Genomic DNA, 22383 nt, shown 5'->3' on the forward strand with positions numbered 1-22383 from the left:
CTGTCAGTATAAACACACCTTTTCTGAAAGGCCCCAGAGGCTACAACACCACTAAGCAAGAGGCATCACACCAGGAAGATCAAGGAGCTCTCCAAACAAGTCAGGGACAAAGTTGTTGAGAAGTACAATTCTGGGTTGCGTTATAAAATAAAATATCCAAATCTTTGATGATCCCCGGAGCACCATCAAATCCATCATCATCAAATGGAAAGAACATGGTACCACAACAAATCTGCCAAGAGAGGGCCGCCCACCAAAACTCACAGACCGGGTAAGGGGAGCATTAATCAGAGAGGCAGCACAGAGACCAAAAGGTAACCCTGAAGGAGCTGCAGAGTTCCACAGCAGAGACTGGTGTATCTGTGCATGTGACCACAATAAGCCGTACACTCCATAGAGCTGGGCTTTATGGAAGAGTGGCCAGAAAAAAGCCATTACTTAGTGATAACAATAAGAAGACACGATTTGAGTTTGCCAAAAGGCATGTGGGCGACTCCCCAAATGTATGGAGGAAGGTGCTCTGGTCAGATGAGACTAAAATGGAACTTTTCTCCCACCAAGGAAAACGCTATGTCTGGCGCAAACCCAACACATCCCATCACCCCACGAACACCATCCCCACAGTGAAACATGGTGGTGGCAGCATCATGCTATGGGGATGTTTTTCAGCAGCAGGAATGGAAAACTGATTCGAGTCGAGGGAAAAATGGATGGTGCTAAATACAGGGATATTCTTGAGCAAAACCTGTTTCAGTCTGCCTGTGATTCGAGACTGGGACGGAGGTTCACTTTCCAGCAGGACAATGACCCGAAGCATACTGCTAAAGCAACACTCGAGTGGTTTAAGGGGAAATATTTAAAAGTGTTAGAATGGCCTAGTCAAAGCCCAGATCTCAATCCAATTGAGAATCTGTGGTCAGACTTGAAGATTGCTGTTCACAAGCGGAAACCATCCAACATGAAGGAGCTGGAGCAGTTTTGCCTTGAGGAATGAGCAAAAATCCCAGGGGCAAGATGTGGCAAGCTCATAGAGACTTATCCAAAGCGACTTGCAGCTGTAATTGCCACAAAAGGTGGCTCGACAAAGTACTGACTTTAGGGGGGGGTGAACAGTTATGCACGCTGAAGTTTTCGGTTATGTTGTCCTAAATGTTGTTTGATTCACAATATAAAAAAAATTCAAACAATCCATTTTAATTCCATTTAAAGGGCGTGAATACTTTTGCAAGGCACTGTATATGTTGAAATATTTGTTTATGAAATAATCCATTTTGAGAACATTAGAGCTGAATTTAAACTATTGTATCCAGAGTGTTAGAATACAGGTGCTACATTTTTCTTATTTATTTGGAGCAAGAATTTGTGTAAAAGGGATTGATAATACTGTTTGGTGAGCAGCCATCTTATACACTTTGTTGAGTGGGCACACTATATTTAAATTCTTTAGATTAGCTACCCATACTTGCATGATAACAAAGAGGAGAGTGAGATTGGTGGGGATGCAGAGTTACACAATAAGGGTCATTTAATAACAGCAGAACATGCAGACATACAAGGCAAGGCCATCTTGTTGGAGAAATGAGACTCTGTGGCCACCAGCTAACACAGAAACTCCCCAAAAATATCCAGAGTAATGTTGGATATTTACACACCAAGGAGCCTATATATCAAGCTGTTTGTTACATAAAATCATGCAGAAAGTGCAGTCTCTGCATCATTTTATATTGTAGCTATGTACTAATGGCACAATGCAGGGGATTTTACAGAAATCTCCGGCAAAGTGCTAATTAGCACTGCAGATCGCAGTCCCCATTATTATTCATGGGGACTACGATCTGACGCCTATGTACCAAACTCCTAAAAGTGAAGCAGGGATATTTTCTTTAAAAATTAAAATATCCCTGTTAGATGGATACTTAATAATAGCAGCAGTTCCGCGATTATTAATACATAGACCGCCAAGTCTTTGGTTTTAAAACAAAATTATCTTGCTGGGAAATTAGATTTATAGACATTTGCTTTTATTTCACAAAGAATGATCATATTTTTCAGCAAAGTGATCATTTGTCAGTAAACACAAGACGGCTTTACAGTTCAAGAACTACATAGTTAATTAAACACTCAGAATATATGACTTACCTTCTGTATGTCAGGCTCACTGATTTTGAGAGGTTCCACATGGGAGTCTCGGTGAAATGGATTAAGTTTCCGTCGGTGAGAACGAGGAGATGCAAAAAGCCAAATGATAGCAATAGCAGCCATGAATCCAAAACCAATTCCCAAACAGAGTCCAGCTACATAACTAGGGAGGGGGATTAGAAAATATCCATATACTAATATTACAAGGAAATATAGGGTTATTACAGGTATATCATAATGTTCCACATACAAATCAACTTCATCTTCCGAAAAAGAGTCAGCCCTGGCCTGTTCTTCTGATACATCAACAAGATGCTCCTCATTCAGATCTTCAAACTCAAAGTCTTCAGAGTATAGCTCGGTGAACTCATCTTCCTCTTTACTTGCCAGCGCAGAAAGGGAACACTTCTCAAGTGCCAAGGTAGAGGATTTAAAGGCTGTATCTTTTGTAGACTGTGTGGTTGAGAAATCCTTTTTATGTTCTGGAGTTTTAATTTTCTCTGCAAACAACAGATTGGGCTCACTTGTAAGATAATCAGCCTCAGAATCTCCTTCTTCTTCCTTGATGCTGTAGTTGTTATTGCTCTCCAGGTGACCATTAAGACTGGAAAGGCTGGAGAGCTCTGAAGCACTTGAAGATAAGGCTTTAGGCCTGTAGCTTGAAGACTCATCTCCCATAATTTTACTGAGAAGCTGGAAAGGCTCATAGATGACTTCTGAGAAGCGCCTCTTAGTATCTTCAATTTTAGCTTCCACTTCTGTAACTTTGAAAAAAGAGCGGCCATCTGAGGGGGAGGTGATCGGAGAAGAAGGGGCAGTTTTGGAGTCTCCACCTGTAACGCGGGGCTGTGTAAATTGCTTAAACAAATGTAAGTTTAATTTTGAGTCAGATGGCTTGTGTAAGGTGGCCTCCGGGTCCTGCTTAGAAGTATCTGTTGACAATGATTTTACCAGTGTTTTCATTAAATGTCTGTGCCGTATGGGTGGTGTGGTCTCTTTTGGCTCCACCTCGGTAGAAAAGGACTTCACTAAGCTCAGAAAAGGCTTTGGGCCGGAGATGGCAGGCAATGATGAAGCCGTGGACAAAGCAATAGTTTTGGATGGGGAAGAGGCCAGCAATGGCCTCTGTTCAGTAGGAGTTGAGACATTGGCAGCAACTGCTTCGAGACTTTGCTGTGATGCAGATGTTGACAAAGATAATGGCACAGCACTGAATGCTTTGGATTGGAGAATAGCTTCAGATGTTTTGACAGTGTTTCCGGTTGGCATAGTGGCAGATAGTGGTGTTGACGATGAAGAATCTAGTATGGCCATGCTGGGGGAGGTAGCTGGACTTATCAAGTGTGTACCAGTTTCGAAGCAGAGATCTTCCTTGGCTTCTACTGCTGTTACAATGCTTTGGTCATCCAAGTCTTCGCTAAGTTTTTCTTCCTCTTCTTCCTCTTCCTTCCCAATAGCTGAGAAGCGAATGGTGATTGTCTCTCTGGAAATGGAACGCTGGACCTCCACTTTTGGAGCTGTTGCTTTGGAAGTGGTTTGCCGTGTTTTCTCTGCATTGCTGCTGTCCAGACTTGTCATTGCAGTCTCAAAAGTGTTTCAGGACCTTCAAAAAAATAAATAAAAATAAATAAATAATGAAAACAAACACTTCTACAATAATCCAAAGAGATGGAGACCACAGACTAATGCTAATATTGTCCGGTTTGTTTTGCAATAATAGTGCACAAATTTCAAGACATGGAGCAGAGATGGAGCATTATTTGTCATTGTAAACAAAGAGTATTTATAGCCCAAATTTAATAGGCTCCGATTTGCTGGTCATGGCTCGAATCTGGCAATATAGCTGTTACATTTAACGTGCCATTTAGTTTTAAGGCAAAAAAATAACCAGGTTTTGCTTTAAAACAAATAGCTGCATTAAAGATAGCAGTTATATCACACCGGGGGCCAGCAAATCAGAGTCTATTACATCTGGGCCTATGTCTTATTTTGGGGGTCTTGTATCATGGAAAAGTACAGTGGAATGTTTATGCTAAATCATCATAAACATAAGGGCTGAAAGACAAGAAGTGGCCAGGATAACAGACATATGTGTAAAGATGCAGCAATTTTCCATCATCGCAATCAGTTAGAGCTGCAATTTACTAAGTAATATGAGTAATATGGAGCTCCCCAGTGGTACGGTCTGCCAGTGGAAGGAGGAGTCTTACCACTTCTCTAGTCAGTCCTACATGCTTGGGCCTTCAGTTTCACTTTTGAAAATAAATAATAAAAAAAAAAATAATAAAAAAAATGTAAATGTATAATTTGTTTTAGAAAAAAATGCTTTATGTAAATAAAGTATTTTTCTGCAGTCACATTCTGAGATAGCAATAGCAATGAGAGGACTGCATAAGTAATTGCCAGCAGTAACCCTTTAGTAGATGGAAATATGATAATAGTAGATATTTCGCCGATTCCGAAGCATTATGTACGCACATGGTGCCGAAGCGCCTGCCCGTGGGTCGTCCGTCGCATCCTCAGATCTTTTGTACATGCAGAAAGATCTGAGGATGTTGCTAGCGATGTCCTGCAGCATGGACCCCGCTACCCCCCCACCATCGCTTCTGGCATTGGCAACGGTGTATGCACTTGCCGTTGCAGCACCCTGCCCGTTCCGTCGCGAACGATGTCGTGCTGGGTACACATCGCCTACTGTGTACCCAGCTTAACTCTTTTACGGGCTTCATTAGAGCGCAAGTGGGTGTCTACACTCTACATTATTTTATCCACACCTACTATACTGGTATTGAAGGGTTAACACTACAGTTTACAGGAGAGGTTTATATTCAAACTGCAAATATTCTAAAATAGTGTCCTGGAGTCAGCTGTAAGGTCAGAAGCGTAATAATGATCTAAGCTCATCTCCTCCATCACATAACCTGCTCAATCCATTAACCTCCTGAAATTTCAGACATGTTTACTAGTTAGGAGGAAATGATTAGTTTCTATATTAAATCAATCTACAGAAACTAGATTAGGTCAAGAGAAAAAAAATATAAAGGTCACATTCATGTCAGACTGGGGCATGAAGGGCCCACCGGGGGAATGCAGTGACAGGGGCCCATTCTTAGGGGTGTGGCTCGCCTCCAGAGGGGGTGTGGCTAACCATTAGAGAGTGCATGGAGTGGGCCCCTTAAAAACATATATATAGTAAATACTGCTAGTGCATGCACGATAATGTACCAGATTAATAGTAGAAAATACACCACAGTACTGTGCAGTATGTAAATGTAAGCCATTATACATACTGTAAATGTAATACATACAGTATGTATAATGCATAGTTCAAGTGAACAGTCATGGACCTGATCCCTAGAGGAGGGGGTGGGCCCTCAGACAGTGGGGCCCACCGGGGGATTATCCTGTACCCCTGTCCAACCCTGGTGACAATTCATTCAAAGAAAAATTTCCTTATGTCAAGCTCCACTGAAACATATATGATCAGAGAAGACCCCGTAATGGGACCATACTCAAAAAATTAGACCAGAGGAGTTCAAGGGTAAGATTTACTAAAGCAGTTGGTTCCCAAACTTTCATGAATCACGGCGCCCCTAAGCCAAAGTTTCTTATTTTAAAAATTATTAAATGAAGTAAATTTTGCTTACTTGTCATCCTTAGGTTCAGTTACGTGGTGGTGGAAAGGGTTGTGCTTGTGTTTGTCCACATATATAATGTTTTGCAGCCACCAGCACTGGATTTGCCTATCACACGGACCATACAAATTTTATTTGATTCTGGACCACCAACCTATGGCACCACTGCAAGTGCCCCACGGCACTCTAGGGTGCCATGGCAACCAGTTTGGGATACACTTTAATAAAGTGTGGCTTTGCTAAACATCTTCCCTTATTACACATGAAAAGAAGAATACAAATTGTGCAATGTATCAAGCTGTGGTATGCAAAACTGCAAGTCAAAGCCACCATTAAAAAAGGCAGGCTTTTGAGATGTGGTTCTGGCAGGCAAGATAGCTCAAACCGCATGCTATTTGAGCTATCCAGCCTGTCAACAGAATTTTATATATAATTTTTTTTAAACCAGTAATTATTAATGAAGGAGTCAATACTGACTTATTAATTATGGGGCAATAAAAAATTCTAAAGAAGGCAGAATTAATGTTTTATTTTATTAAATAGGCAATAATAATTATTTTATTACGGGGAAAATACTATTTGATATACATCATGTAGTTGCCCCAATGCAGTGTCACAAGTGAGCACCATAAATGGTACCCCTATCATGCAGTTTGGGACTTTGGAAACCACCTCATATAAAATATGCTAGGAATCTTCAGTCTTCCCACTGCAGATTAGGTTTGGTTCTGAAAACTGCATGTGATGTGTGGCGGTACTAAACTGCATACAAATCTGGATAGGGCATGATGGATACTGAGCAAACCATCCAGTTGATTTGTCTACATTACTGACAGAAAATCTATATAAGACATAAGGAGACTATTAAGAATATCCCAGAAGGCTGAAGATCAGATTTTATGTTAGAGACAATGACTTTACGAGCTACTTCTATAACCCTCTATATGAGTGGTGCACAACCTTTTCCAGTCAGAATGCTTCATTGGGAGATTGCACTCATTGAAGGGGCCTTGCTTAAACGTGTAAAATACATACAATTTACTAGTGCAAAATGTCTTGCAGCATTATTTTAAAGGTCCCTATGGAGAAGTATGTGCAATGCCGCAAAATCAGGATGCGCCACTACCGGGGTGAGGCCATCCCATGTAGCAACACATTCCCCTTTTCCCAGTAACAACACATTTCCTCACCTCTGCAGCATCACCATCACAACCCATAGCAACACATCCTCCTGCACTGCCACTGTACTCTCTCCGTGTAGCTCCCACTACTGTAGGGTCAGTAGTAGTGCCATCACACAGGTGCAATCCTGAGGCTCCTTGTGACATTAGATTAAGGCTGGATACACACTATGCCAGTGGTTCTCAAACTCAGTCCTCAGGAGCCCCCACATAGTTTACATTTTCCAGGTCTCCTGGCAAGTTCACAGGTGTATTAATTACTCACTGGCACATTTTAACAGATCCACAGATGGAGCTAATTATATCACTTGTGATTCTGCGAGGAGACCTGGAAAACATGCACTGTTTGGGGTCCTGAGGACAGAGTTTGATAATCAGTGTGCTATGCGATATGTCATTCACGTTTGGGTTATGGACATCCTCTACTGAGGGATTGGAAGTCGGGGTCTCAGGTTGGGGAAGGAACCGGAGGCGAGGGGCCTGGATATATGCATTCCTCATTCCACAAGTACTGGAAAAGTCTAACTTACTGGGAGGTTTTCACCAGTGGCCCCTCTAATTGGGATTTGGGTTTAAGCTGCACCCAGAAAGCAGGTCAGGTATCCAGCACAAGTGGGAAACAGAAGAAATCAATCGCAGGGAAAGCACAGGAGAACGACACTGGGAGTTTGCACTTGGGTGATGTACTGAGTACACACACTGTTGATCCAGACGCAGAGCTGGTACAGGAGAATGGCACTTAGGAGATAATAATCGGATGATGTTCTGAGTACACACACTGTGGATCCAGACGCAAAACTGGCACAAGAAGTTGACACTTAGGAGATATACTCTGATAACGTACTGAGTACGCACACCGTGGATTAACACTAGGAATATATCACTAGAAGAAAGGCGCTAGGAACCTGGAACGCTGCAACAGCAAGTATTCACTGGAAGTAACAACGTTGTAAAGGCAACTTTCTGTTATCCAGTGCCCGGCTAAATATCCTAAGGCAGCAGTCCATTGGAGGATAGTGTCAGCGTACAGCAACCAATGCTACCATTGGGTAAATGGCTAATCAGGTGATGGAGGCAGCCATGGCAGCCTACATGACTGTAACCGCAGGAACCAAATGACGGAGCAGCACATGGATGTCCAAGCAGATCCCAGGAATAAACCCCAGTGAGTCACTCGCTGCCGCACCTGGCGTCTGACCGCTCGAGAGGTCAGGAGAAGCCGATGCTGAGGTGAGTAAGGGCTGATCCTAGGCCGTTGTTCACAGACATATCAGGTCGGCCCTTCTGCACAGCCGATGACAATATATTTTGCAGATATATCTGTACATCTGCCAGTGTGCTCGGACAACCGGCCTACCACGCCATAGGGTTACAGAGTAAAAGATTAATTTGCCGATATTCTCAGAACAGATATAGCTTTCGGTAACAACGATGGCTGTTTAGGGTGTATGAACAACTTCGATTATGCTCTATCGTCAGATCAATTGTGAGATCGGTCGATCTGCAGATAAATCGCTCAGATGTGTATCCCAGCTGGGATGATTTATTTTTCTTCAGACATGTAAATAAATATGGGCATGCAAAAGTTTACTTTAGAGTCTCAAGTCTGGCTCTGAATATGGGAATAAATTATACAACATTGTCTAAAATGCAGCAGAAACCAGTCATTTGTTGTTAGTAGGCAATTTAATTATTTTCGGTAATTCCTTTACTATCGGTTTAAATATATATCATTGCTAAATTAATGTCAACATTTTTGGCTTATTCCATAACGCAATGTATCATAACTTTAATAATGATAATGTTGGAGTAGAACTAAAGCAATGAGTGGAAAAGCACTTCCTTGGCAACCTAGCTATATAATGATTACATATGTGAGACTGAGAGCTCCGCGGCCACTTCTGCAGATGCATTGTAGCTAAATTGATTGGCTGCCTGTCACAGGCATGTCTCTACCAAGTCCTGCGCCAATGCGGAATTACTACCCCTCTCCCCAGTGTCAGGTCAGAAAAAATGGGATTTTGGTACCTACCGGTAAATCCTTTTCTCTGATTCCACAGGGGACACTGGAAGCCTGGGGTATAGAGGCGTGGATAACTGGAGCCGGCACTTTAAATAATTTAGAAGTGTGAAGCTTCTCACCCTCTATGCCCCATCAGCCCTCAGTTTAGAAAATGAAGACCGAGAGGAGATGGAGAACAAGCGGAGTAAGAAAAGGAGAGAATAACACACAATATATCATACAACATACAGAACAAGCCGAACAGGTAGGCTAAGAGCGCTGAGGTGGGCGTCCAGTGTCCCCTGTGGAATCAGAGAAAAGGATTTACCGTTAGGTACCAAAATCCCATTTTCTCTTTCATCCACTAGGGGACACTGGAGGTGCTTACGCTGGGGACGTCCCAAAGTTTTCCCCACGGGCGGGAGCGACTGCGGCACCTGCAGAACTAGGCGGCCAAAACGGGATGCCGAAGTAGCAAACGTATCAAAGTTATAAAACTTGACAAACCTGTGAACTGAAGACCAAGTGGCCGCACGGCACAATTGTGACGTGGAGGCTCCTCTAGTGGCCGCCCATGACGCTCCCACAGAACGTGTGGAATGAGCCTAATGGACGAAGGAGGCCGACAGTCGACACTAACATAAGACTGATGAATAGTCAGCCGAATTCAACATGCCAAAGTCTGGTTAGACGATGGCCAACCCCTCTGAACAGCATCATAGAGGACAAAAAGCGACTAAGCCTTACGGATGGACGTGGTCCTGGCAACATAGATGCGGAGAGCCCTAACCACATCCAAGGTAGAAGAAACAGCAGAGTCCTCCACCAACAACGGTACCACCATAGGCCGATTGATAAGAAAAGCCGACACAACCTTGGCAAGGAAAGCGGCTGCCGTCGGGCTTATAAGACAGAGCACCCACTTCTGAAACTCTACGAGCCGAAGTGAGAGCCAGGAAGAGAACCGTCTTCCAAGACAGGTACTTAAGATCAACCTCCTCCAAAAGGTTCAAACATGGGCGACTGAAGAAACAGAAGCACTAAGTTTAGATCCCAGGAAGCTATTGGAGGTACAAAAATGGGCTGCACGCGCAAGACCCCTTGAAGAAACGTCTGCACCTCAGGAATGAGGGCCAATTTTCAATTTCCCTTGAAAGAAAATGGAAAAGGCAGAGACCTGCACCCTTAAGGTTCCCAGACGAAGGCCAGAATCCAGGCCTGTCTGAAGGAAAAGCAGAAACCGGGTGAGATATGAGCACGCCAGATGCGATAATGCGCAGCCGAAACTGGCGAAAGAGCCACCCCGGTAAACGCAGTTGTGCTAGGTTGGGGTGTATGAAAGGGCCTGCTGTAGAAGATCCGGGCGCAGAGGAAGGGACCACTGATCGTCTGACAATAGGGATCGAAGGTCCGAGAACCAACTTCTCCAAGGCCAGTTCGGAGCCACGAGAATTACAGAGGCTGTCGCTTGTCTTATCCTTTTATAGAAGACAAGGAAGAAGCGGAATCGGAGGAAAAAAGGTAACAAAGTCGTAGATCCACTGATTTGTCAGCGCGTCTACTGCTTCCACCTGCGGATCTCGAGTTATTGACACGTATACTGGTAGCTGACAATTCAGTCGTGACACCATGAGGTCCACCTGAGGACATCCCCATCGGCGTATCAGCACGTTGAACACGTCTGGATGAAGCTTCCATTCCCCGGAATGGATATCCTGTCAATTTAGGTAATCTGCTTCCCAGTTGTCCACACCCAGGATGAATACCGCCGACAGAATTACTGAATGGTTCTCGGCCCACCGGAGGATCAGAGTTACTTCTCGCATAGCCATGCGACTCAGAGTTTCTCCTTGGTGGTTGATGTAAGCGACGGCCGTCGCGTTGTCGGACTGAACTCTTACCGGATGAGCCTTTAGAAACTCGGTTGCCTCTATCAGAGCATTGTAAAGCACTCTGACATCCAATGCATTTATGGGCCATCTCTGTTCTAGAGGGGACCCTCTAAAATTGGTAATCGAGGAGTACTGCTCCCCATCTCGGAGGCTGGCATCCGTTGTTACAATGATCCAGTCCCACACACCGAATCTCCGGCCCGCTAAAAGATTTGTGAATTACGTCCACCAGAGAAGGGCCATTCTGGTAATCGGGCTCAGACGGATCTGTTGATGTAGAAGCAGATGAGACCCTGCCCCTATGCCAACAGGTCCAGCTGAAAAACCTTGGAGTGAAATCGGCCGAACTGTAGTGCCTTGAAAGCAGCTACCCTCTTTCCTAAGAGATGCAGACAAAGAAGCATTAACACCTTCTTTGGACTGAGGACTAGCTGAACTAACCACCGGATATCCCTGGCCTTGGCTGTTGGAAGAAAAATCCTCTGTGATTCCATATCCACTATCATACCCAGAAATAGAAGCTTCTGGGACAGATTGAGATTTGATTTCTTGAAGCTGATTATCCAACCGTGTTGGGTTAGAGCGTGATAGGTCAGTAAGGCATGATCTGATTGAAGAGATACCGATGGAGCCTTGAGCAACAGATAGTCCAAATAATGGATTATGGGGGTCATTCAGACCCGCTCGTGAGCGTCAGGACGCTCGCAAGCGGGTCGATGTTCCCCACTGCGCATGCGCACGACGGATGGAGCTCCGTCGTGCGCATGCGCGAGACCCGAGGAGCGATGGGCTTTCCATCGCTCTGGGTCTCGCACCAAAGGGGGCGTGCTGTCGATGTTGATTGACAGCACGCCCCCTTTGGTGGGCGTGCCTGCCAGATGGAGGCGTTCCCATGGGAACGCCTACCGTCTGAAGCCGGCCCCACTGACATCACTAGTGATGTCAGTGGGAGTGATTTTGGCTCTGATAGAGCCAAAATCACTCCAGGGCTTGTGGCAGGGAGGCCCTACCGCAGGGTCTCCGTCACAAGTCCGATGGTCGCGATGGTCAAGACCATCGCGACCATCTTTTTGGCCGCTCGCATATGCTGTGGGTGGTCACCCACAGCTATACGAGCAGCCAGGAGGCCGCTCCATTTTCATGGAGGAGGGCCCTGATTCAGAGCGAGCGCTCTGGTCAGAGCGTTCAGCTCTGAATCAGGCCCTATGTTCACTCCTGATGACCGAAGGAGAGCGATCATGACTGACATGATTTTGGTGAATATGTGGGGAGCCGAGGATAACCCGAACGGCAATGCCCGAAACTGTTAATGATCTTTCAATATGGCAAAACGCAGAAAAGCTTGGTGTGGTTCCCAATGGGAACATGGAGATAAGCCTCCTTGATATCCAGGGATAATAAGAACCCCCCTGGTTCCAAGCTCGCAATGACGGACTGCAGATGTTCCATTTTGAAATGATACATCTTCAGAGACAGATTTTAAGGACCTGAGGTTTAAGATGGGTCTGACCGCACCATTCAGTTTGGGCACTACAAACAGGTTTGAGTAAAACCCCATACCTCGCTGATGCTCCGGAACCGGAACTAGCACAGATGAAACTACTAGAGACTTGATAGCCTCATGTAGAACTTGAAATTTTTGCAAGCGTGCTCCCACCGTAGGAAACCCCAGGTGGGACGGAAGACCGTCAAGCCACCCGTTTCTCAGCTGGTTTAGGCTCTGGTCTACATGCAACCGTGTGTGGACAACCTCTACCTCTGCAGCCTCTCGGTTGCGTGGAAGCACCTCTGGCTCTACCACAAAAGGAATGAGGTGCTCGAAAGGAATGAAACGAAGGTCCAGTATAAGGTCTTCTGGAAGCCGGTGCAGTAGACGGGAGGAAAGAGGACTTACCCCCCCTGGCCTAGGATATCCACTTGTCCAATTCCGGGCCAAAAAGCATATCACCCGTGAATGGTAAACCCTCAACCGCACGCTTGGACTCTGCATCTGCCTGCCAAGCGCGCAACCACAGAGCTCTGCGTTCAGAAATAGCAGATGCAGGTATGCAGGCACTAATCTGACTGATATCCTTAGAAACTTCTCCTAAGTAAACTGCAGACTCACAGATGTGTTCTGCTAGTAGACTTAATTCTGCTCTGGAAGTACCCGAGTGTAATCAACTGGTCAACCCAGCAAACCACAGCCTTGTTAACCCAGGCAATAACAAGGGTAGGTCAAAGCTGAGCTCCGGCTGCGGTATATATAGATCATAGTGTTGTGTCAAACTTACGATCCGAAGGGTCCTTCAAAACAGTAGCTCCCTGCACCGGAAATGCTGTTTTCTTAGAGAGACTGAAATCAGACGCATCTACAGGAGGAGGTGTTTCCTAGCTCTCCAAAATGGATGATGGAAAAGGTAGCTAGGGGGAAACCTGCGTGGAATTTGGAACCGCTTATCCGGCTGTTTCCAGGCCACTGATAACTGTTGTTGAACTTGTTGTGAGAATGGAAAAAAAAACAAAAAAAACGCTGAACTCTTATGTTGTTCGTGAAATAGTTCCCACTCCTGGGATGCAGTAACTATCTCCTCAGGCAAATTAAGGACCTTTCTGACTGCCAAGATTAGAGATTCCGCCCCGGGGGAGGCGGACTCTGACTCCTGAGGGGTTTCTTGTAAAACTTATTCCAAATCACCATCTACGGTATCCTCTGTAGCGAGGAATTGTTCATCCGACTCTTCTGACTGGAGAACAGTAAAAGTACGCTCTTGTGACTTTTTTTTTTGGTAGGAAGTGGAGGGTGCAGGCACCGTTTTACTCTGAACCAGGGTGTCTCCTGCCCATGGCGGAGCAGAAGAGCTAGTAATCGCCATCTGTGAACCCGTTGTTATACAAGCATCACATAACGTGGACCCAGTGGCATGTGGCTTAGTCTGTTTATTGTTACACTTGAAACAGACAAACAGCTTTTGAGAGGCCTTGGTTCTATTGGACCTGGTACACACAGTTACCCAGAGAAACACAGCATAAAACAGAAAAGACACAGACAAGATAAACAAGAAGGCTGTGGGACACAGAGGAGAAACCCCCTCCCACAGATCAGATTCCCCTGCACTTACACCCCAGTTACTTACAGCCTCTCTACCAGGGATGTAATCAGGAGATGTACTTGTGCAGCACAGGAATGGCAGCAGAGGAATCCATCCTTCTGTGTCTTACACTGCAATCCCCTTTACAGAGATGCAGGATGAGCTGCTGTGTAATAAAGAACGGCAGCCCTGCTGTTATACAGCCGCTTGCCACATAGAGACCTGCGCTCCTTTAAGCTCCGCCCCCTTCTTTATGCCCTGAAGGGCTACACAAGATGGCTTCTGTGGCAATTACCCTCCCCCCCGTACGCCTCACCCCGCGTGTACAGCGAGGAGAGTTAGAGCAGGTGGCCGAGCTTGTAGCGCACTTAACCTGCTGCCCCGCGCCACTGTAGCAGCGGGGAGAGGGAGACCTGGTGCCGCGCTAATCAGCGGGAGGAGGGACAGCAGTGAGCCGCGCTGAGCAGCGGGTGGAGGAAGATCCGGGTGCTGCGCTGTAGCGCGCTTCATAAACAGCCCAGCGTCTCCTGTAATAGCAGGAGCAGGGAGAGGAGGGGAGCCGCGTGTAGCGCTCTGCATAAGCTGCCCAGCACACTAAGTTTGTACAACGCTGGGCAGCGGCGGGGCTGGGAGCCGGGGGATGCGCAGGTGGTTACTCACTGCGTGGTCCCCCATAGAAGTCTCTCTGCAGTCAGCACTTCTCTTCTTCTTGTTGATAAGCGGTAAGGAGCTGTCAGTGCTTTTAGTATAAGCGCTGTGCACTCCTTCCTGCCTTCTATAAAGGACAGGGCGCCAGGTACCCAGACCCCACCTTTAGAGAGGTGGCGAAGGGTACCTAAAAGTGTCAAAATGATGCTATAAAATAAAATAACCTAAATAAATAAAATAGATGTGTTGCTGGAGCACACGGATTGTGACCAGCTCCTAGAGGCACATTTTCTAAACTGAGGGCTGATGGGGCATAGAGGGGGAGGCGCTTCACACTTCTAAATTATTTCAAGTGCCGGCTCCAGTTATCCACGCCTCTATACCCCAGCGTAAGCACGTCCAATGTCCCCTAGTGGATGAAAGAGAAAAAATGGTTAAAAAAAATCTTAATGAGGAAGAGAAAATAAGTAGATACCACCAGGTTGGTGGCCTGGTCTGGAGCTCCCGCTAGAGCTCCGCATATAATGAGAGTTAAGACCACATGTGGCCCGTGGGACGCAGGTTGTGCAGGGTTGCTCTATATTATCTATACAATACATTGCAGTCAATGTATTTATAAAATAGAAGGTATTACATATATTCATCAACAGTCACAGTTACATTATACAGAGCAGCCATTTAATACACAGACATTATGAAATGGATTACTAAATGACTGGATTGAAAAAATACAATGAGCAGGGCCTGATGGTCAACATTTAGCCAGTGGGATAGTCCCACAGAGAGGGGAGATAGGTATACCCCAACCAGTATGGCAATGACCAAACTACTGAGCAGGTGTATCTAGCACTAGACTACATTGTGGTACTGCAATGCAACACTCCCTATTCATTCACATGCCAGAAAAAGTGCTCTACATCCTCCAGAAATAGAGGACCCCACTATAAATGTATGCTCATAAAATTAATATCTCCTCCTTCTAAATGTGTTTTTTGGAATGTTGAGGTAAAATGAGGACCGCAAATCACTTTCAGCAGACCGAATCGTACAGCTCCTGCCATCAGAATATGTTAAATGGCACACCCCTGCAGATGCAGTCATCGTCATATGAAAACTTCATGCATGTCCTGCAATGGTGAGCACATTAGTTTAAAAAAAGGGTACAAGACAAAATGAAACATCATTTGCAATACAGGCATGCAATTTTTGGCTTTCAGAAATAATAATATCAACACCTGTTATTAACACACTGTCAATAGGAGGATATGTGGTTTTGTGCCTTAAATATCCAATTATCGGCGACCCCAGATAATTAGGTATCCAGCTCGCTACGAGCAGTAACAGTGGCTACACAGCCATCGGAGCAATTCAACAGTGCTCTGGTTCGGAGATAGCTGATCCGAATATCAGCAGTCTCCGTGATGTCCTTCACTACTGCTTCCCAGAGCAGTGAAAATTAGCACTGCCAAGTCTGACTCGGTAGTGCTACTATGCATGTGTGAACGTCGTTTCACACATGTGCGACCTCCGGTGAAAGGAGCCGCACGGGGGCGGAGGGATCTCTTGCAGCCCGGGACTCTTTCCCATATGAAGGAGCTGTGGTCAGTCAGACTCAGAAAATATATTATTTTCGGAATTTGATGAATTTAGGTCCCCATACTACTATATGGGGACAGCGGGCCACATCTGGGCTGAAAGGTAAGCAAGAGAGATCTGTGATATCTCCTGCATTACCTTTATGATGAATAGCCCTGACTCTTAATTTACACAAAAGTTGGTGACATGTCAATTTTCACCTGCTGATGAATAGACCCCCCATCTGCCTCTGCACCGGAGAAATGTTGAATTGGTCAGGTGGCTTTGTATCCACCACTGCTGTTCGCAGGGAGTTGGATATCTAATTATTGGGGGTCTCCCGTTACCCGATAATTAAAAAAATTAATGGACCCCTTAGTCTCTTGCCAGTAGTAATGGGTTCCACGGAATACTTGTGTTAAGGGGAAAAAAGTTGCCTTGGCACCAGCCCATTTATGGTGGTGTAGATTGGGGTATGTGTACCTTTGCAAACCCCACCTTTGCCCACAATCTGAAGTGAAGCCGTGGTCAAAGAATGCTGCCTGCCGCTGAGATCTAAGGTGATAACTGTGTCTTAACTGACCACAGAAGTACGGTGATTTAGGCCAAACACATGCTCACAGACTGCTGAAAGGAAAGACAAGAATAGGTCTTCTAGAATTAATGCATATATCGCTATTCATGCAACATAGAATGTTCTTACATTACTTTAATGTCTTTGTCCTGGCTCCTGGAGTGGTGTAACCTGTCACAGACTGGTCAGACCTAGTGGTTGTAGTGAGTAATATGGTCAATGTACTCATATTAATGCTGGGTACACTTGATTGGCAAATATATCTTGTAAGCATCGGCCAGTGTGTACCAACGATACGTCTGTGAACAATGTCGTTCACAGACATATCGCGCCGGCTCTGCTGCACAGCCGATGCCCAATATATCTGCAGATATATCTGTAAATCGTGCTGTGTGTATAGGCGTTCAGCCCACCTCCTGTACACTTGCAGCAGAGGCCGTGGGGAGGGGGGCACGACACTCCCCCCGGCCAGCGGGACCCGCGGCCAGATGATGATCAGTGTGTATGAACAACCATCATCTGCAGATCACTCGATCTGCAGATATAGCTGTAAGGTGTGCACCCAGCTTAAGTCCTATGCAATTTACAAGTTACCAAAGGGAGCCGGATGGCTCACACACCAGATATTTGCAGATTGTCACTTTCCTTGGTGTGTCTGCAGCACTGTCAGTCTGTAATGGGTTATAACGTTATCATTATGGAAACTAGAACTTATGAAAGTTATCTCCTGCAATCACCATAATAAACCATGAGAGATGGTGTGCTGTGAAGTGTATTTGATTTTCAGATGCTCTGCTCATGCTCACTGTAAGTAGGTATATAGATTTATTTCATTGATTGCCATAATGGAAATATTCAGTTTACATCCAATTGCAATATTCCTTATTGTTAAACACATCAACAGACCAAAACATTCCCATCACCCCATCATAATACCTATAGACAGGTGGGCATGATTTTCATGAGAATGTTTAATCTTGTTACCCCAAACAGAGGAAGCTCCAAGGCTTGGACCAAGCAAGGAATGGGGGAATTTTCATCTTCGCAGCTCTGAATATGGAGTGGAGATCATGCAGTCACCTGTAGCCAGGTTGTTTGTGCAGAAAACCTTTGGTGTATTTAAAATCATTTGTCTGAAGTGTAACAGACCAGCGTTACCTTGTTCATAAACTGACATAAAAGTTACTGCCTGCCATCATTTCCATCTCTTCACTTCTAAATCTGGGAATTGGTTGCAAGTATGTGAAAATCATGATTTTCTAGCATCATATGTAATAGAATGAGTAAAGCATAACTCGCCAGAGATTTTACCCCACCATTCTCAGTACAACACAACACACCTCCAGATATTTATAGTACAAGTCACAGGATGTAATAGTGGATGAGTTGTTAAATAGCCGAATTGCACAAGAATAAAGTAGCTGAATAATAGATGCTAATGCAGTTCTCTTCTTGCTGTGCTCTCTATATGATCAAATACAATTAAAAATAATTAAATTAAAAAAGTGGGGTCCCCCACTATGAAAAAATCTGGGTGGAAAAGTGCGTGGGGTCCCCACAATTTCTCTTTTACCAGCACTAGGCTTGACCAGCCAGGGCTTGTAGAAGCATAGAGGGGAGATCCGCATTGTAGGGGGTCCCACACCATGATTCCACAAGCCCTAGGCCAGTTGGAAATAGGACTGGATCCCACAGGAAAGTGATGCCGTAAAAAAAAAAAACCCGTATGCGCCCACTCTTGGATCCAACCACCCTAGTGCCAACAGCACTAGCGCTCTTCTTCGCACCCCTGGTGCTGATGGGTAGAGAGGTAATAGTTAATATAATAAATAATATTGTGCTTTACAGGTGGCTCCAGCAAGCCTGCCAGGGCATCATGGCATATAGAGAACTAAAAGTGCCAGCATGCTTGGGCATCTAGGGCCCGCTGGCACCTGGTGTCCACCTGTAAAACACTATTTTAAAAGTAAGACAGTACAGACACCATAGAAAAAAAAATAATTTTATTATATAAACACTCCCCCCATACATCCTCATTTACCCATTTATTACTTTCTCAATCACAAAGGAATAGTTATCTTTATTTCATATAAGCATTCAAAGGGGTCTTGGCAAACCATTGAGACATCACAACTTGTCCCTTTTCAGCAGAAGATTATAGTTGGGGCATTCTACTATACTTTCTAGTCTGGGCCCCATGCACCAATGAGCAGAATAATTTAGTTTTTGAGACTTAACTATATTAAATTAATAATTTGTAATGTTTATTGGTATTCAACACACCCCTATGGATCGCAACTGCAACAGCATACGCAGATCGGGCAATGGTGCGTATGGCATGAGTTGGCTTTGCGATCACCAACGCAGATACAAAAACAATTGCAGATAGTGGGACGGGACGTCAGCGTATGGGGGTGGTGACGGGAGAGTGGGCGGAGAAACACAGGCTTTGAACGCAGTTACTTGGGCGTGTATAAATTAGCCACTGCAACGGCATAGGCAGCTTGAGTACTCACTGCGTGTGACGAGGATAGCAATTTCTGAGTATGGTCAGACCTTTTGTAATTGTGTGAGGGGCTGATGTTACTCGATGTTCCCAATGTATATGCAGGAGGTATTACGGATGTGAGAAAACGGTAGTGGGCGTCTCTATGCTGGCTGTGCAATGTCTTTGCGATCGCATTCATTAGCATATTTTCGCAGCAAACCTGAATGTGTAATCGAAGCTGCAATCGCAATCCGTAGTGAATCAGGCTCAGTATGTACATTTGATATAAAGCTACTGATTCTTTTTGCTTTTTACTTTGCGATTTAAATTTACAATGCCAATCATATACAATCTAATAAAATTCAGTATCAGTAATATATGTAGACCTAGAAATATTACTCACAGAAAAGTGTCACAAGTTAGAATCAGATGAATATACAAAGGGTAAGGAATTACCCAGATCACATCTAACCCTATGTTTGCTTCCCCTTTCTAACACAATACCATCATCTACGGTCACACTGACAATAATAAATTAATAACTTCCTATGTACACCTGTCCAAGGACAGATAAGGTGATTACGCATAGCATTGGAGCGACCAGATCACAAGGCTCTCTTAGAGCAGCTACATAACCACACACAAGCAGAGGAGGGTCATTTTACGGAAACAGTATGATTCATCGCAAAAATCTCAAAAAAAACTTTTTACACGTTGTCATTATGGGGTATTGTGTGCAGAATTTTGAGGACAAAAATTAATTTATTTCATTTTAGAATAAGGCTGTAACATAACAAAATGTGGAAAAAGTGAAGCGCTGTGAATACTTTCCGGATGTACTGATATATATATATATTGTGATAGAAGCACTGGAGAAGTCTAGGATAGCATATATGTGTGTCCCAGATTCCTATCATATGTGTTTTAAAAACCCCAGGAAGTCTGTTATGCCAAACAGACCAGAAGTGTTGGCTTTTGGTAAAAGCCGGATAATGGGTCCTAGGGGTGTGGATGTGAGGAGTTAAGGGAGGGCTCCATCCACAGGCCATTCCAGGGGTTGGGCCTTTCAGTCTGAGAGCAGGCAGATTAGTAGTTGCACCTGCAAGTGGTTCATATAGCTGTGTTAGGGTTTTGGTTGAGTGTCTCACATACCCTGGGGAGAACAGACACTGAGGTTTGTTCAGAGACACTGTGACTTGAAAGTGCTGTGACCCCTACCCCGACTATATCACAAGTGGTGGAGAATGTGGGTTGACACTCGGAAAACTGCAGCAAGAGTAAAAGTTTTGCATTGAAAATTTAAAGAGACAGACACCAATTTGTTGTTTGGATGTCAACCTGTGTTTTATGAAATCCACGAAGGTGGCGTCGGTAGATGATTAGAGAAGCCAGATTCCGCTTCCAACCTACACCTAAAGACAACATGGAGGACATTGTTAAAGCCTTGCTCCAAGCTACCAGAGCTCAGCAGGAAACTAACAAAATTCAGCAAGAAGCTACCAGAACTCAGCAGGTCGCCATAGAGGAAACCCACCAGGCCTTAAGAGAGGTGGTACAACAGCTAGTAGTCCGGTCTGGAGATGCTTCCCCTGCTCTTCCAACTAACACTCACACCATACGGGTCAGTCACTCTCTGCAAAAGATGACCCAGAATGATATAGCCTTTGAAAGAACTGCGGAGAGAATTGGCCTAAAGAGCAGTGGGCAAGTCTTGTGGCACCCTTCCTGTCTGGAGAACCACAGAAAGCATACTATGACTTGTGCCTGGCTGATGCGAAAAACTATGTTAAACTGAAGCAGGAAATCTTAACTCGATTGGGAGTCACAGTATTTGTTCGCACCCGAGTCCACCGCTGGGAGTTCCAAACAGAAAAGCCTCCACACTCGTAAATGCATGACCTCGTCCATCTTACCACAAAATGGCTGCAGCCAGAGACTCTATCGGGACCACAGACCGTGGAAAGGGTCATTATGGATCGATATCTGTGGTCTCTACCTGCAACTCTGCACAAGTGGGTGAGCCATGCAGACCCTAAAACAGGAGACCAATTGGTTGAACTGGTGGAGAGGTATGTGGCGGCTGAGGAACTGTTGAGTGTGCCCCACCGAGCCCCGATTCCGCAACGGGGATCTCCAGTGATCACTGGTAAGACTGTTCCAAGGGAGAAGGGTGCTGGGCGATGGGATGTACTTAAGACTGTGGGTTTGGAATCTGGAAATAGACCAGCAGGGCCAGGAATCTTCCTACCCTGTAAAAGACTTGATAACAATATGATTCAATGTTTCTGATGTGGTGGTTTGGGCCATATTTCTGCTAATTATTCACTTACCTCTGAACCTATGCAATGTGATACTGCTTACGTCAATCGCAGAATGTCTTTCTTTGCATAGCCAGCCTGTACTGCTGACCGACAGGCTGAGACAGATAAGCAAATGTGTATAGTTACTGTAGCAGGCAACCGAGTAGAGGCTCTGTTAGATTCTGGTAGCCTGGTTACACTTGTGAAAGCTGAACTGGTGAACCCCTTGAAGCGTAAGGGAAAAACTGTTGGTGTGACCGGCATACATGGGGATACTCGCTATTATGTTACTGCAGAGGTGAACATAGAAACACAATGTGGTTCTGCGATAGTCTCTGTGGGTTTGGTGCATGGCTTGATGTATGATGCAATATTGGGGAGAGACTTTGCTTACTTCTGGAAGTTGTTGGAAAGTCGATTTGTTATAGAAGTAAATAACCCCGACCCATTTGAGAAGATTACTAATGCAGTAGCAGAGGGAGTTTCTTCAGAGTCTGAGAATGATGGTGGCTCACCAAGTGATGTGCCTCCTACTGAGATGGGAAGTGTTATTGAGCCAGCTGGTCGTCTGCCTGATCTTGAAGTCAGAAAAGAGGTCTTTGTCGTGGAGCAGTTAAATGACGCTAATCTGGTAAAAGATAGGGAAAATGTAAAAGTGATTGATGGTAAATCAGTGGACCCTGATAATCCGTATAAAACGGTTATTGAGCATGTTTCCCAAATGCAGGAAAGAATTGCTGCTGTGGTGTCCCGATAGTGAGAGAGCACTTGGAACAGGCCCAACAGGCACAGCAGAGGGTGTACAACCGCAATGCTCAGTTACGCGTCTTTGCTCCTGGGAAAAGAAAGTCAGAAGATATACCATGTAAATCTTATAA

The 22383-nt window shown here is 44.9% G+C and overlaps 1 protein-coding gene across 2 annotated transcripts in view; it reads right to left on the minus strand.

Moving 5' to 3' along the window:
• Positions 1–22383, minus strand: part of TEX2 (testis expressed 2) — an 86913-nt gene that overhangs the window by 35581 nt on the left and 28949 nt on the right. For both annotated transcript variants that reach the window (XM_088468582.1, XM_088468581.1), the window contains exon 2: positions 2140–3742. In XM_088468582.1, the coding sequence (XP_088324708.1) occupies positions 2140–3717 (1578 nt within the window). In that variant the 5' untranslated portion in view covers positions 3718–3742. The remainder of the gene's footprint in view (positions 1–2139; positions 3743–22383) is intronic.

This window comes from Taudactylus pleione, unplaced genomic scaffold (assembly GCF_031769625.1).
Source record: "Taudactylus pleione unplaced genomic scaffold, aTauple2 ptg000012l, whole genome shotgun sequence".
Taxonomy (NCBI): Eukaryota; Metazoa; Chordata; class Amphibia; order Anura; family Myobatrachidae; genus Taudactylus; species Taudactylus pleione.